At 30.3% G+C, this 17311-nt stretch overlaps 1 protein-coding gene across 1 annotated transcript in view; it reads right to left on the bottom strand.

Annotated features, from left to right (window-relative positions):
* Nucleotides 1–17311, bottom strand: part of LOC140672097 (disintegrin and metalloproteinase domain-containing protein 10) — a 56743-nt gene that overhangs the window by 20290 nt on the left and 19142 nt on the right. The window contains exon 4 of the mRNA XM_072903942.1: nucleotides 12928–13046. Within this exon, the coding sequence (XP_072760043.1) occupies nucleotides 12928–13046 (119 nt within the window). The remainder of the gene's footprint in view (nucleotides 1–12927; nucleotides 13047–17311) is intronic.

Below are 17311 nucleotides of genomic sequence, written 5' to 3' on the forward strand. Positions count from 1 at the left end.
TAATTTTTCAGTCTTGATAAAGTATATTATACAGATTTTCCTTGCCTTTTGATTAAGGCGTTCATTTTTTCAATACTCCTACTTGTTTTGATTAATCGGTTCGCGAGCAAGGAGAGCGATCCAATCTCACGCGACGAAACTGGCTACTGTTTTTCTCCGTTCTCGACACTCGGAGGGCCGAAAGTAATAAATATTCCGCTCTTGATCATCACGGCAAATTACGGACTCGACGCGCACAGACCGTTGATATTTCGATGAACACACGCCAGCTAGTTTGTTAATTGACTATTGAAATACATGTCATTAATCGTCTCGAATTACACTGCAAAAGCAAAAATCTGTTTAACTATCCCGAATAGATTTATGCACGTTTTCGAGTACTTTGATTCATTCAATATTTAAAAATGATATTTTGATTACGTTTGGAGCTTTAAATAGACTTAACGTAGACTCATTACATTCGCATTAAACTATAAATATAAAAAATATTGTTACAAATATAGTAATAAAAAAAATATAATTACTATAGCTGTAAATATGCTATAAGTATGATTAAAAGAGTAAGAATTATTAAAAAAAATAAAAACAAATTATTATTATATTATTAAAGTTTTTTATTCTTTTTCAAGAACAATTTTTACTTCTCAAAATAAACATTGCTACGCTTTCAGTTGATAGATTAGTATTGTTTATTATTTAAAAGCTTCGCAAAAAGAAAGTCTATTTTCAAAGTGGAAGCAGAGACAGGAATAAGGATTTGACGTGGATAAAAACGAGCAACGAGTCTGTTAAAAAATATGAAAGCGAAGGCTCATTTAAATAAGCGAATTTTGCTAAGATTGATTGCAAAGAATCCATTTTGAAAATTACATTTTCTTTTTTAGAACTTGGTCTTGATAATAAATGATATAATCCCGAAATTTTGGCTTAATTAGCCAGAATAGCCATAACTTTAAATCTACATTCATTGTCCTTTTGTCTTCGTAATTTGTATCTCTCGAATGAAAAGTAATTTGTATCTCCGAAGCGAGATGTTCCGTTTATGAATATGTCGAGACAAACTGGCGACTAGCCAGGACTTTCATCCTACAATAGTGACTTACTATCCTTTCGCGTTCTAGTTGCCGCGTCAGAATTCGAATTGTTAGTAAATAATATCACTTAATCAAGCATGCGTTATGATTTCTTTACGTGCTACAATTTATGAAAAAAGATATTAAGTCTGTGCCATACTGAAAATATATGTACGTATATATTCCAATAGTTGATTGACCAAATAAATAAAAAAGATATGTAAAATTAATAGGATGTGTTATAAACTCTTTTACAGAGAAGAGAGAGAGAGAGAGAGAGAGAGAGAGAGAGAGAGAGAGAGAGAGAGAGAGCTGATGTTAATAATTATTCAATTAAAAACCAACAAAAATATGTATATATATATTATGAGCTTTAATATCTGTTCAGATTCAGGATCAGAAATAGAATTAAAAAGCATATCACAATATAAAATAAAAACAAAAGAGTTGTTTCATAATGGAAACATTAATAACGTGCAATGCATAGACATGTGAAAATTGCATGGTTTAAACAAATCAAAACTTGGGCAATTTATGTAAAAATTTAAACTTTGTTTTTCTCTGATCGTAGATGATTTTTTGTTTCGGAACAATACTTTTTGTGTGCGTGGATTAATTATCAAGATATTTACAAACAAAAATACTTCGAAAAAAGCTTTCAATTTGTCAAATATATTGAATAAAAATATAAAATAGCATTTAGAAGCTCCCATAACTTTGTGACTTGATATTATATTAAATAAATATATAATATATAATAAATAAAAAGCTCATCCATTACTGAATAAATGTAAATCAAAAATTACTAAGATAAATAAATAGAAATAAAAAATTATCCATTAGAAATAAATATAAGCTGAGTTTCTTCTAATAGACGTAGAAAAGGAATTTCTCCAATCTATACAAATAAAGTAATAACAGAATGCGAAATTTCGAAATATTAAAATATTGCAAAATATATAGTTACAGGATTATGTTAAATATAGAATATAGTAAAGTATAGAGAATAGTAATATTAAACGACATTTTGCAACCTATTTAAATATGATTTCAATTGAAATTAATAACATAATATTATATACATACGTGTGTATTGTATGTAACATAATATAAATAAAACTATTATCAAATTTTCTCTTGCTAAAATTTACATAGGTATACATATATCGCTAAATGTAGGATATAAATCAATAAAATTACTTTATATTATTGAATAAATGTTTTGTATATTGAAATCGTTATCAACAACAATTGTTCGGTAAATTTGCATCAACGAAGCTTTTTTCATATCAAATTTGTGCTAAATATGATCTTCTCTAAAATAATTATATAATAACATGTATAATGCTAAAAATATTTATAGGCGATAAAATAGAAATCTAAGAAAATCCAAAAATCTCTGCGATCTCTCTTATAATTAGACAAAATTTTATAGATTTTAAATATGTAATAAAATTTTTTCGTATTATTATATTTGTAAATTATTATAATTCTCATAATTTAAAAAAAAATGAAAATAATATATTCATAATTTAAAAATAAAAAACATAAATATGTAAAATCCCTCTTTGATAAATATAATTCATATTAAACCCCCATTATAAAACGATTAATTTCATGGATCCAAAATGCACTGATATTGCTATCTTCTCTTCTACTCGCATTAATCAATCACAGCTTACGTTGAGTGCACGCTTGCAAATATAGAACAACAACTAGTGCGAATAGCTGTTGTGCTTGTAACTTCACTATCAAGAGAAATTAGAATCGTTTTGACTGTCGTCAAAGAGGCTTTTCTCTATCAAGGGAACAAAGCAACGGGCAAACGTTTCGACAAATATATCGTCCGTTAAAGAGTTTAACTCGCCGCAAACCCGTGGAAACAATAGCCATCGCGGTGCATTTTGTGCTAGGAGATTGCACGGTGCATTTTGCTGTTCGTGTTGTCGCAATTCGAATACCATCCTGCATCCTACGAGCCAAGAGACGAAATACGCCAAAATATCGTTATAGCTATTACTGGAGAGAACACAGGGCGGAGAGAAGACGGGATTGGCCTACTTTTCAACGAGCTACCCCCGAAGGAGCTTGGAAGAACCGACATTACTCGCGTACTTTGAAATTTCGTCTATTGGGAGACGACGCAGAATTCTCCCCCCGACTATGACAAATGGCCTGGCAATTTTTGCGCTTCTCGTAAACCCCTGATCGATTCTCAGACACCGTCGTCGTTCTTGCAGCGTGAATATCCCGCAAATATAGCGACAGTCTATTTCGAAGAAAGAGTCGTCCATCCGGTATATATCAAGAATATCTACATATATCTCAACGAATCAAAAAATCGCTCACCCAAACATTTATACATATACTCTGTACTAATTCTGAATCCATTCTGTCGATACCGATGTAACTTTGTTAAGTCAAAGTTTCGCGAGATCGAAAAAAGTTCTGCGAAATTTTAACGAATATTTAGGTGGTTGGAAAAAATATCGATCAAATGTATAAATTTGTTAAAATTTGAACGTTCTAAATTTAGCGTTATAATTAAATTGTTTATAAATATTTAGAAACAATTATTTGTCCCTTTATTGTTCTTTTAGAATTATTGCATTTTGTGTTTAATCACAACCTAATACTTTTTATTTATGCTCTCTTTATAGAGAGCAGCAAAAATTGAATCAAGTACATTTGTGATACATTTACAAAAAATTAAAAATATTGAAAGTTTAATAGCTTAAAAATAAAATATCAAATCTCTGATATAATCTATGTTATTTAATGAATAACTACGGATATATCCTAATATATAAATTTGCAATTTATGTAATAAATATTGTAAAAAATATATATTGTTCGTTATATAATGTTCTGTAGAATCAGTCCTAATATTATTCGAAATAAATTTTTAATCTATAGATTTAATTCCTGTTAAATAATCAATCGCAATTCAGTTAAACCATTAAAACGTATTATAAATATAATACTCAAGAAAATAGTACACATATGTACATATATATATATTTGAATCTAATGTATTCAATATTTTTATTATAAAAACAGAAAAAAGTATAATTAAATATTTTTAAATTCCTTCACTATAACTGAAAGCATATTCTTCTGTTATTTTTGATACTTCTCGTCTGCGAAAAATATATACTACAGTATATACTACAGATACAAGAAAGGTGAAGAAAAAATTTAGTAGGAAACTTCTATCTTTAACTCAGAAAACTTCTATATTTAACTCAGGATTTGCCGTAAGAGACATTAACATTCAAGGGATTTATGGTCGAGAATAAGATTTGTTCGGCGGAGATTTAAACAAGCGCGCTTTTGCTCGTAATTGAATTTTAAGTGTTACAAAACTCGCGACACAAAGCTCACACCAACCCTTTGTTTTGCGTGAATAAATACAAATACTTGAAAATTCATTATCCTTTTTCCTCTTTGTGTTCAAAGAAATAAACAAAATACATTAACAGATTATCTGGACTTATCGCATTTTCTTTCATCTACTGATTTTTTTATCAATCTAATGTCGATTTTTGCCTAACGCTAATTCAATTTGACAACATTTTTCTTTCAGCAATATTTTTGCTTCTGTAACATTATAAATTATACAGTAAAGAGAATCGATTAGACAACAAGATTATGCGCAATTTTAAATTCTACAGTATATAAATCATCACATCTTTTCATGAGAAATATTTCAGATATTTCTCACAACTATTTCACTTCCTAAAAAATAATCGATCTCGATAACAGACATGTCAATATCGATAGGATTCGAACAAAGCACGTGGTAAATACTTCGTTAATATAACATCTCGCGCAAGCTAGATAATGTAAGTTGGCTCATTCGTGAACTTTTCAAGATGCTTGCTAATGGTACCGAGTATTCTCCATTATCGTGAATCGGAAATTGAGTGTCTCCAGATATGCAATTACACGCACGTATACCGTCAATTAGGCAAGTTTAATCGCTAATCGGATTATCGTTGATACGCGTTATCCTGGACCACTGCGCCGCGCCGGCTATCAGGTCCGAGTCCGCAGCCAACCAGCCAGTATAGATTGCAGCGGTTTGTTGGACGTTTACAATGCGCGCGGACGCGAACGCGAATACGCCAAAAAGTCAAGCTAATTTAATCGCTGCATCGCTCTATGTGTAATTACTAATTTTGAATGTCGCGCGGTTGCTTGATTAATTAAATAACAGTCACTATGGATACAACCGCGGCATGCCCTACGTCGAGTTGTTATATCGCCATTTGGTATAACGATTACCGTAATATGACCCGATGCTGACTCTAATGATAATCACAAGTATTATTATGTCATTTATAACTGATTTTGTAGATTTCATAAAAATTTCATATACATATCTCGTAACGATTTCGTCTTTTTAGCTATAAAATTCTCTGGATCTTTAAAAGACTGAATTTTTCTTATTCTGTCGAATTTTCTGACATTCTGTAACTTAATAACGAAACAGTTTAATTGACTTGATAAAGGAATCGAGTTTCACAAGAGCAATAAATTTCATTTTAAAAGTGATGTTAATTTAAAATAAAAAGTAATAATAAAAATGTCAATTATTTGTCGAAATAAAATGTTCTATATTCATTCTGACTTTTCGAGGGAATAAATTTCAGTGATTTTATCGGTTTTTCAGGAGAAGAATGACAACTCTCTGATTTATGATGACATGATGATATCGGTATACATGTAATAATAACACGCTATTTCGAATATATCTTGCCATTCAATTTTTTTTCAGACAATATTTCAAAGTTGATTAATGCAAAGATATATTAATATCCACATATTGAGAGATTAAAATATGCAACATAAACCAATAAGATTACATAACATTTGTTACAAGGAATATTATATGTAATAACATTTAACATAAATTTTCCGACAGTAAAGAAATGTTATCCCTTGAAAATAGTTTTTTTATATATTAATTTAATTGTATAAACCAATAGATTATCCTCTTTTTTTTTATAATATAAAATAACATAGTTTTACCCTTATCTTAAAATAATCAAAAAATTTTAAAATATGCAAAAAATTTATCACTTAAAACATATTGAAGAAAATTTCCACGATAAGGATTATTTGAGTTTCACAATGATATAATCGGTTATATGAGAGATAGCGTTATCTCAATTAAAGCTGTCGCGAACGAGAAGAATGTACAAGAAGATAATTAACGATTTCACTATTCTGCGGATATCACGGTAAGCGAGTTATTTCGTCCTTACCGCTTTATGCATAAATGCGAATAAATTACGTGCTCGTTTCTCTTTAACGGCAGCGGCGGTGGATAGCGTCGAATTGCTTACAGCCGGATCCTGTGCATCAAAGTTCGACATCGAGTACAGCTCACGACATTCAATCGTGAAGGATTAATAAAGTCTTGTCGTCTCGTCTCGTCTCGTCCACGCCAGGGTCGGCGCTCTTCTAGTCATGTTTAAAGGTATGTTTAGACAGGCACACGTAACAGGCGAATAAATATTCCATAATAAATTTTCCACCATATCGAGAAAAAAAAAAAGTTTAAATGGACAAAACCGCTCCTCGTATGAATAGACATCAGTTTGAACATAAAAAATAGCATAGTTAATGCAATAAGTTATCAACAAAATTTAGCGTTGCATTGATGTATTACTAACTTTGCAATTGTTTGTGCAGTAGGAAAAGTATCGGCTTGTAAATTCAAACCATTTTTTTTCACTGTGTAAAGTTACATTTATGAAACATGAGCGAGCAAATACTTTTCACAAGTAAGCATGAGTGAACGAATAGATCCAGATACTGTTAAAGCGCGTTTTACGCGCTTTTAAATATACGAGCATGAATACATGCATAAATGGATTTGTAGTAAAGATAAACTTATATTATAAAGACGTGATTAAATTAACGTACTCGAGATGGAGATGCATTCATGTAAACATGAATAAACGAATACTGGCAAACGAATAGATTCGCTGTATAGCGTTTGCGTTATTCAAAAGTATAAATGAATTTATTTCAAAAGTATAATTACACTGTATGAATACGAATGGTCGAATTTTGATATGTTGTAATCGAAAAAAAAAAAAAAAAAAACATACGAATTCGATTCATTCGCGTTTATCCTAGCAAACCAGGAAAAAATGGATACACGTATATGGAAGCAGAGTACAATTAATAGTGCGAATGTGTAGATTTAAAATTGTATGTATCTGAAGGAACCGCGATGTATAATCTACGCATCGAAATCCGATGTGAATTAAATGGATCTATCAGATATAAGCTTGGATATTTCAATATTCCATATACTATGCGGTTATTGTATTGCTATTATAAACTGTATTACCATCTATTGATTTGACATTTTACTCGGTTAATATACAATATGTAGAAATATTGTATGTATAGCAAGGAAAAATATGTATAAAAATTCAATTTACTACATTTTATCGATATACAATTTCAAATGCGAATATTTGTTTTATATTCTTCCTTTTACTTCATTTACATCCTTAATTATTCATTTCATATGATAGTGATATTTCCACTTGACTTGACATAATTAATTTATTTTTATCCAAAGAAATAATATTTTGTATATCTTTCTTTTTTTTCTATGTTTTTACCTTATATATATATAAGGTAAAAACATAGAATATATATATATATAATTTTATTTTATTTCAATATATACAGAATATACAGAGAGAGAGAGAGAGACGAATAAGCTCGAGAGAATATTGCAGGAAAACTTGGATCACTGACGTAGAAGAAATTCATCTACAGTAGTTTAAACGTTTCTATTACGAGCACGAGAAGCAGCTGGTGCTCATGTGCAGTACAAACGCACCTTAAAGCCACGGTTATAGTGGATGCACGTTCCAATGGAAACTCCATCCGGACGAATTCGTACCAGACATCGGAACTAATCAAATACGTTGAGGTAAATCGAGATAACTATATGGGCTATCTTCGGACTACTATTTTCCTCGAGATATAAACTACCTAGCTTTAAATGAAATCATTGTTCGCGCAATAATTTGTAAGCTTTAAAGATCCAAGATATTTTTCATCAATTTTATGTGTGAATTACATTTAATCAGTTAATTTATAATTTAATATGAAATTTCTTATTTAGAGCCATCGATTTGGTTATCTATTTATATCTGTATTCACAAACCTTTTTATCCGCAAAAACTTTTTAATTATCAATTGTTTATTTTTTTTATTATATATTTTCATAAACTATGTATGTTTTATCTTCCAAAATAATCATTATTCATTATTAGATTTTAGTATTCGGCGAAAAAGATAAAGTTTTCTCGAATGCTCTGTATTACGCAGAATTCGATATCACGTAGCGTATATAATTAGTTCCACTTATCTCGACACATTTAATTAGTTCTGATCGGCAAATTCCTATCGGCCCGTTCACTCTACACCATAACTTAGAGCTATATATATATAATATGCAGTATACTAATTCCCCAAATTATTACAATCAAAATTGCATACTCTTTAGATTACTTTTCTAAATTCACATATAATTATTCACATATATTCACAATAATACACATATAATTAATAAGAATTATATATAAAATTAATAAATAACTCAGCAAAATATAACTATTAATAGAAAAATTCAAAGGAAAGGTAAAACTAATTATTGAAATTCTAACTTTAAATGTGCGCTTGTTGACCATACTTTTTGTCTGTCGATAGTAAATGAAATGAATGAAATTAATATAATTAGTGTGATAATTAAAGTTAACGTAGAATTGAAATAATATTCTGTGCTACTAATCAAATACATTAAAATGAATATAGATGGATACGAGATGAGATAATAATTCCATCTCTCAACTTACAGATACAATTACAATAAATTAATGAAGGAACGTGAGCTCTCCTCTGCTGAGCTCAGCCGATTTCCCGGCGGAAATTTGTCAGCGTACAAGAACATTCGTTAGAGAAACTCGCATACGATGCTGCAACCGCGGCCTAAAGTCGTCGAAGTGAAGACTACGACGTCCGGATATTACTGCAGCAAGACGCTGTTACGATGAGATTCAACTTCCCGCAATCCCGGTCGTCGAAACAGGGGTCGTTCGCGATTCACGATTCGGCAAAGTGACGGTGCCGCATTCACGATCAAGTTTCTAACCGGTTCGCGAACTTGCGGTTACGTTTAGTTCGCTGTATACGCCAAAATTATACCACGTTTTCACCTCTTTCCCTCTCTTGTATTACCCGATGCATGTGCTCTTCCTGCAAGAAGGCTTGCAGGTATCGGGTGATGCATCAGCATCATCTATGGTCGATAAACCTAGCTAGTGCCGTGTCTAGGTTTCCGTCAGTTCAATTACACGTTACTGACTCTTATAAAAAAATGTTTTTAATCATAATCAAAATTTTTCAAATCTAAAGTTGACAAAATTTTGACTCAAGTCCAACGTAAATATAAATTCATATCTAAAATAATATTCAAAAATTATAACGATTCTCGTTCAGGACTCTTTGCTTAAAATAACGATTACGAGAACTAAAGAATTATTTATTCTAAAAAAGAAGAAATATAAATTTAAAGATTTTTCAACTATATAATCTACATACTATCTCCCCTTGTTCGTGATTCCTTCGGCAACAGCACCCATGCGATGTATCTCCAATAGGTGAATCTGGCATGTTTCCAAAAGACGACTAGGACGAAAATGAGATTCCTAGTTTAATGCAGCAAGCGAGACGACAAGCGTAAGATAAGCATACTATCCGAAAATGTCAATTGACTGTGGTTCGAAATAAATAAATAGTATCACATATTATTGTTTCTCTTACTAAAAAAAAAAATTTACTCACGTAGGGAATAATCATAGTGATAAATCAATACAAAAAATTATCATTGCGTCATTAACACAGCTGCACAGTTATAATAACGTTGTAGGAATTTGTCACAAATTCGCACACAAAATTTCAAATTTTGGGGCATCTGCACAAAATATCCCTAATTCTTACGTTGTATGTATTTCACGCGATTCACGCGCGATTTACAGATAATTTCAAATTGAAATTGACAATGGTTCGGCCTGCATTTCCGTCGACATTACGTCGCGCATTCCGATGCATCGCGGCGAAATACACGCGACCCGTTTCGAGATACGCTCGTTCGAACACGAAATTTATTTCTCAATTTCGCTCCAGGTCGCGATGAGAATCGCGAAAAGTTACGAGGAGAATATCTGATATCAATTCGGTGTCGCTGATCGATCTAATCGACTCTTTCGGGCTTTGCAAATTAACGTATATCTATATAAATTATTCATCTATTATTATTATTAATAATTATTATTATTATTAATTTATTATTAAGCTTTAATTCGTCTACCGTAGGAGGGTAATAATATCTATCACCTAACTCGCACAAGATAAAATTAGCATATTGCGCGAAGTGTATAGTTATAATTAATATATTGCATGTATATATTATAGAAATATATTACATATATCTGTTATATGTAACGGATACAATAGATGAATAGATTATATTTTATTATATTTCTCATTATAAAAAGTTTTATGAAACCTTCGATAATAGAGATTAAAACCTTACAACATATATCAAAGACATTTGTTACTTATTACGAAAAAAAATGTAATTTAATATATTGAAAACAATCGAAAAATTTTAGTAAAAAAAATTTCGTTAAAAAATGCAAATAACAAAAAACAGCTTCTTGTTTCATTTTTAATGTCAATATGTATTTCAACAAATCTTATTTTTTTTCTTTTTTAATATACTTATCAAATTATTTAATGTTAATATTGCGGATTTATTACACGCGTAAACAAAATGTCTACTACAAACAAATCTATTATTATTTCAAATTTACCGTAAGAATTTTAATCGCAACCGTATATTCGTTCGTATATTCAAAGGTTTCTATATAGACTTAGTTAATTAAATGAATAATTAAGCACAGTGATAGTAAATCATTGAGATGTTTTTATAAGGACTAATCGAGAAAGATTATTTCTGTTCTCCTATAGAGAGACTGACTCGCGTAACGCGGAATAAACTCAATTATTTATGGGCACATTAGCGACGCGAACTAACGAGGGCGTGCTTAATGAATTACTGAAATCGTATTCAACCGGAAAACCATCTGCGGTTACGCAATGACGTTAAACAAAGCGTTAATCCTCTGATGCACTTTGGGAGTTAAAATAAACTTCATGCGTCGTGCATAATTTTCTTGCCACGCATGCAATTATTGAAATATTAGCTTATTAAAATATATGCAAATATCCCAAAAGACCTATACAATAATAGCAAAGTCAATTTTGTGCGTAACTTTAAAATTTTGAAATTATTTTCTCGTTGTTCTTTGTTGATCTGCATGTAATCTCAAAGGAATTGAAAAAACTGATAAATTTTTCAAAACTGATTATTTTTCATTAAATAATTATTTTATTTTTGGAGCATAAATAGAATTTTAATGTAATTATTAAATTATTTAAAATATTATTTAAAATCTGTAAATATATATATATATATATATATGTGTGTGTGTGTGTGTGTGTGTGTGTGTGTGTGTGTGTGTGTGTATGTATAGTAGATTAAATTTAAATACGTTTATACAATACATTAAAATAAATATAAATTATTACAGTTATGTAAATTGAAAATTGGTTCTGTCATTTATCACAAAAGAATTTTACAATAAAAATAAAATTTATTTAATTATAATAAATGTGTTTACTATTAGTGAAATGTTCCTTTGTTTGTGAAATTACTAAATTAAGATTGAAAGAAACTTTTCTTAACATAATTTTCGGCTTTATCGTAACTTAAGAAACTGGTATTCAATTATAATTAAGCGTAGTCTTTCCCCGTAAGGTGGAAGCGGATAGAGTACATCAAAGGATTAAACAAGACACCCTCACGTGCGCCGAGGCATGATTTTACCAGGCGAATACGGCCGCACATGTGCTCGCGAAAACCGCCTCCGGAATAGCAGACGGAGCGGCTACACGCTATCCATCACGAAACTGAAGTTAAAGGATGCCGAGCTAATTACTTTGTCACGGACATACTCGTTGGCATATAGCCACGCCTAATCTCAAAATGTGCTGACACTCTTTCGCCAGCGATCGCTCTGCGCCTCTAATGACGATAATATGCTTCGTTTATGCAATATAATTCCGAAGTGAACATGTATAAATATTGATCTGTTTGCGCTGCAATGACTATCACGGCGCTTTCACTATGCAGTGTATGACGTTGACGCACGATGAGAGAGCTTTGAGATTATCGGATTGACGAGATTATCTCAATAATCTCGAATCAAGATCCTCGGCTTGGGCAAGGAATTACGCGCAAACGTAATTAGCTCCTTTGATACACGCCTTTTGCGCTTTATCGCTATATCAATCCAAATAATCTTTACGCAGCATAATAATAATGTAATCAATATGTAGATCAAATAATTAAATAATTTTATTCCAAAAATTATTAGAGTACTAATAGCAATACTTGTAGGAAATAATAATTTAATTTGTTTGAGATGAGAATGAGATAAAAATGGCATAAAAAATGTTATGTAAAATACATTTAAAAAAATATGAAATTTAATTAAAACATATTATTTTGCTAAAACGTTCTCTTTAATTGCATAAATTAAATATTTTCTATTTATCAGGAGAGATATACTTTATTCATGAATTTTTTAATTCAAATAATATTTAATTTAATAATACAATTAATAATTATGAAATTAATAAAAGTTAAATTTTCTTTAATCGATTATTAACAGAATAATATAATTGAACTCACCTAAAATAGTACCGACGTAAGAATGCGATGTGTCAAAGGATATTGGTCCGTCAGTACTTTCGAAAGATGCGTCGTTGCTGAACAGACTTGCGTCGTGAACTAACCGTATCGTCCAGGATCTGTAAGATGAATCGTAATTATAAAATGGCGGGACGAGAAAACTTTTTCTGGTTTGAATGCGGAAAAGACTAATTGTCGACCTTCCTCGTGTGCCATAATGATAACGGCTTACTTCGGGTCATTAGACAAAAAGCCGATAATCTGATAATAATATGAATAGTGGGAAGGAAATCGCCGTAACAAAGGAACGGGAAACGTTAAATCAGAACTATATTTACCCGCAAGAATTTTCCAATAAATTTTGTTTTAGACATCGACAATCTAAAGAATATCAATGAAATAAAATATGAGACAATTTTCCATATAATTATAATGTTATTTGAAGTCGAATTCGGTAATAAATCCTTTTTTATTATATTATATTATATATAAATCTTTTCAATTAAATTTTCAGATGTTAAGTTATAATCTCATTTATAGGATATACACACACATATATATATATATATATATATATATATACATATATATAAAATGTATTATTTTAAATCAAATGTAAGTACAAGTCTTCATATCATATATATCCATATAAATATTGCACGCGCTTGTAAAGGCAAAAAAATAACATGCATGTACGTACACGTACGTACAGAATAAATATCTTGATTTTCTCACTGAGATGCGATACCACCCTCGAGCATACTCTGTATGAAATGTCAGATCAGTTCATAAATCCGTGCATATTTACTATGTAGGTATATTTCGGTCTCTCGCACAAAAATAAAATATAAAGACATCGTTAATAGAACGACGATAAATTATCGATAATAAAGGAATACCGTTGATATTATAAAATTAAAACATTATAAACATTATATGGAAAATATATTTCAATAATATTGGAGAAATATATTTAACACAAATCTTCAAGATTTAATAAAATAAAATTGTCAAATTAATTCTTACAAATAAATGAAATATGTTCTAATCATCATGTTTATCGCTTTCTATTTTTAGCATAGACTCGAGAATTGATCTGACGATGCAAGATGTCTCTTATGACTTGAAGAGATACGAAACCCGAAGCCTTCGAACCTCTAAAGATCGCTTAAGCTCAAGATGAAACCATGTAACATCATACGGATCGAATGGCTTCTCTCGCAGATTCAACTAAATATACACGCGCTCTTTCGTTCCTGCAAGTGACATTTACGTAACAAATTGCCTTTAATGAGATTATAATCTATTAAGATTGACATTTGCGCTACGGATTCTAAAGAAAAGTTTTGCGCCGCGAAAAATGGATCAAAAGCATAGATGCGCTTATCATCGGGTCATTTAGTTATAAACATAAGACATTATATGATAGAAATAAATATTTCCTTCGAAAAAAAAGGGATGTATTTTTTTCGTTTATATATTGTGTTTCATTTTTATTTTTAAAAATAAAAATATAAAAATATATAATATCGTGAATATAGAGATATATAATAAATGAGAATATATATATAATTTTAATAATTCTAGCAAGTTTTATGCTCTACGTTCTCGTCATATTAAATTAGAGCGTATTATTTATGAGTACAAAATATTACAGCAAATAAATTATGAAAAAGTGAAAATTTGCAGAAAAGAGCAAAACATTAAAGTATTATAATATGCATATACGAATAAGTTATTGACGTTTTCATAAAAAACGCTTTCAACCATTGACGCGCGTACATCAAGATGTCCGATCATAAAAGCAGCGTATCGTAAAAAAATATAATAAATAAATAAATAATAAAAATATAATAAATTATTGGTCGCAAAAATTGAATAATGCAGCTTTTCAACACAAATATAGAAAATATAGAATATACTATCTATCTATTTTTATAGAATCGTAGAAAAATCATAATTGAGAGAAAGAAACATAATAAAATATTTGTTTGTTTATAATAACGTATAAATGCTAACGTATAAGTGCATCCATTTTATGTAAAAATAAATTCAACTATGTTACTATATTCTGTAGAAAATGCAACAACAAATAAATTATGAAGGAGATATTTTGAAAGAGGCAATATAAACACATACAATGTTAGAATGTGGTAAATTGAAACATGTGCCCGAGAAACTCGTTAGCGCTTTCACAAATACTCGTATCGCTATACTAGTTATTTTATATATTTATAACCGAAATGCATCCGTCCATTTAAATATGCAACATAATTGCATTTTCTGACTATACTTTATATACATTTGCAAATTAAATACCTTGTAACATATTTAATCAAGAGCGAGCCAAGGTTATTAAATATAGGAAACATGTATGACGATAAAATGATATTTGTATATTAATTACGTGAAATACAAGCGGGAACATGAACTGGGGTTTTTATTAATTCGAGAAAAATGTAATTTTCAATTTAAACTGCGTTTTTTAATTTACTTAAGGTCCAATTTTTTTAGATTAATTTAAATTTATCTTAACTCTTTAATATGCGCTTATCACGTATTCTTTTTTTTGCAAATCCTTACTCAACTAAATGATAAATCTTTTTTAAACATATTGTAGCGACAATCATAGTAATAGTCATTATGACAGGTGACTGATACGCTCCCCTCCCCCGCCTTGATGACAATCAAGAAATCATTATAAAATAATGAATCTCACATTGAATAAAATCAGTGTTAAAACTTACACGCAACTTTCACAATGACGATGCGTAAATTTGTTTCCGGATATCTCGTTAAAGTCTGATTCTGCGATGACGTTGGATTTACATAGAAGGTCAACCAACTACGAAGTCACGTTACATGCCGCTACAATGACGCGTGCTGCTAAATATATAAATATAAAGACTCTCAATATTGAAAATACTTTAACACTTCGTGCTTTAGATCTCATATCTGTTTCTTGTTTTTTCATAAAAAAATATCCATTTGCACTTGGCTCAGTATCTGCGTTCGTTCATGATTGATTCTTGAATGAGTTGTTAATATTTAAAAACCCTACTATATCTTTACATATTTTGTTTCTTATTACAAAATGCCTATTATGTTCTCTCTCTTTTTTTAAAGAAAGACTCGAGTTATTTTAAGAAAAAAATATTAACAAATATGTATATTGGCAAAGGATGGAAAAAAAACTTATTTTTATCATATAATTCGCGGGTTTAATTTATACTTCATAGTATAGTTAATGCAAATTATATGTATAGATATAATACATTTTGAATTTATTCACTATATTATTAATTTCTCTTTCTCTAACGCTTTACTTTCGACAAATGTCGTCCATATATTCGGAAAGAAATAGTTTTATTTCTAAAGAATAAAATTCTTTTAATGCATTACCAAAACTAACGGCTCTTCGTGCTTTTATTTAGAGACCTGCCAGAATGATCGTAATTCTTTTCCCGGCATTTATTATCATTGTACTAGCAGCGCGAAGACGTCGGCGAAGAAACGACTTTAGCGTTTACCCAAGCAAAAAGACACTAACATGCTGGATTACCATAAAGATACGCGGCCAGAGTTTGAACGCATTACCCGAGGAATTAGGGGGAAGTGTAACAATTAGTCGCGACTCTCTCTCTCTCTCTCTCTTTCTTATAGCACGCTCGCCATGCTGCTTCCATGCGACAATCATTTTCATAATCCAACGTCTTTGCGCCTTCGCCACGGACCGCGCATTGAATCATCAGCTTTGTCTTGAAGGAGGCTCGTTACGTCGTATCTTCGCCTCATCGCATCGTAACCCATCGCGAAAAAGTCGTTTAAGTACCGCTTTTAATGCCTGGAGCTTGTAAAAGGCGAACTTTCGTTGCACTTGCCAATCTTTTTACCGCTAATCTCTTAAGTTTATATATACAAGATGTTCTCCAATTAAAGCCGAGGAACATTTAATCTATTTCTATCATCATAAATTTCTGAAACAAATAACATCTAAAGTATACGCTATTTCACTATGTAAACTTATTCAAATAATAAAAATAAAGATGCCAAGAGGAATTATTTATTAAATATAATATTAATGTATTAAAGAATACAATTGCTTTTTAGTTTCGTTAGAAACAAATTTCTTTCATGCTAAATTACGTGGCTATATGTATTCAATATTCAATATGAAAAAAGTTGCTGATAAAGAGAAAGGGAGAGAGAGAGAGAGAGAGAGAGAGAGAAAAGAGAGAGAGAGAGAGATCATACCATCAAGAGATTAAATTTTCCTTTAAGAAAACTCGGTACCAAATTCCTTTGGCAAAAGTACAACTTTGCTACTGGTGTATTTTCTGTCTTAAAGCTATTCTGTAGACGTTTTAGTTTTTAGATTAACTTC

This window comes from Anoplolepis gracilipes, chromosome 12 (genome assembly GCF_047496725.1).
Source record: "Anoplolepis gracilipes chromosome 12, ASM4749672v1, whole genome shotgun sequence".
NCBI lineage: Eukaryota > Metazoa > Arthropoda > Insecta > Hymenoptera > Formicidae > Anoplolepis > Anoplolepis gracilipes.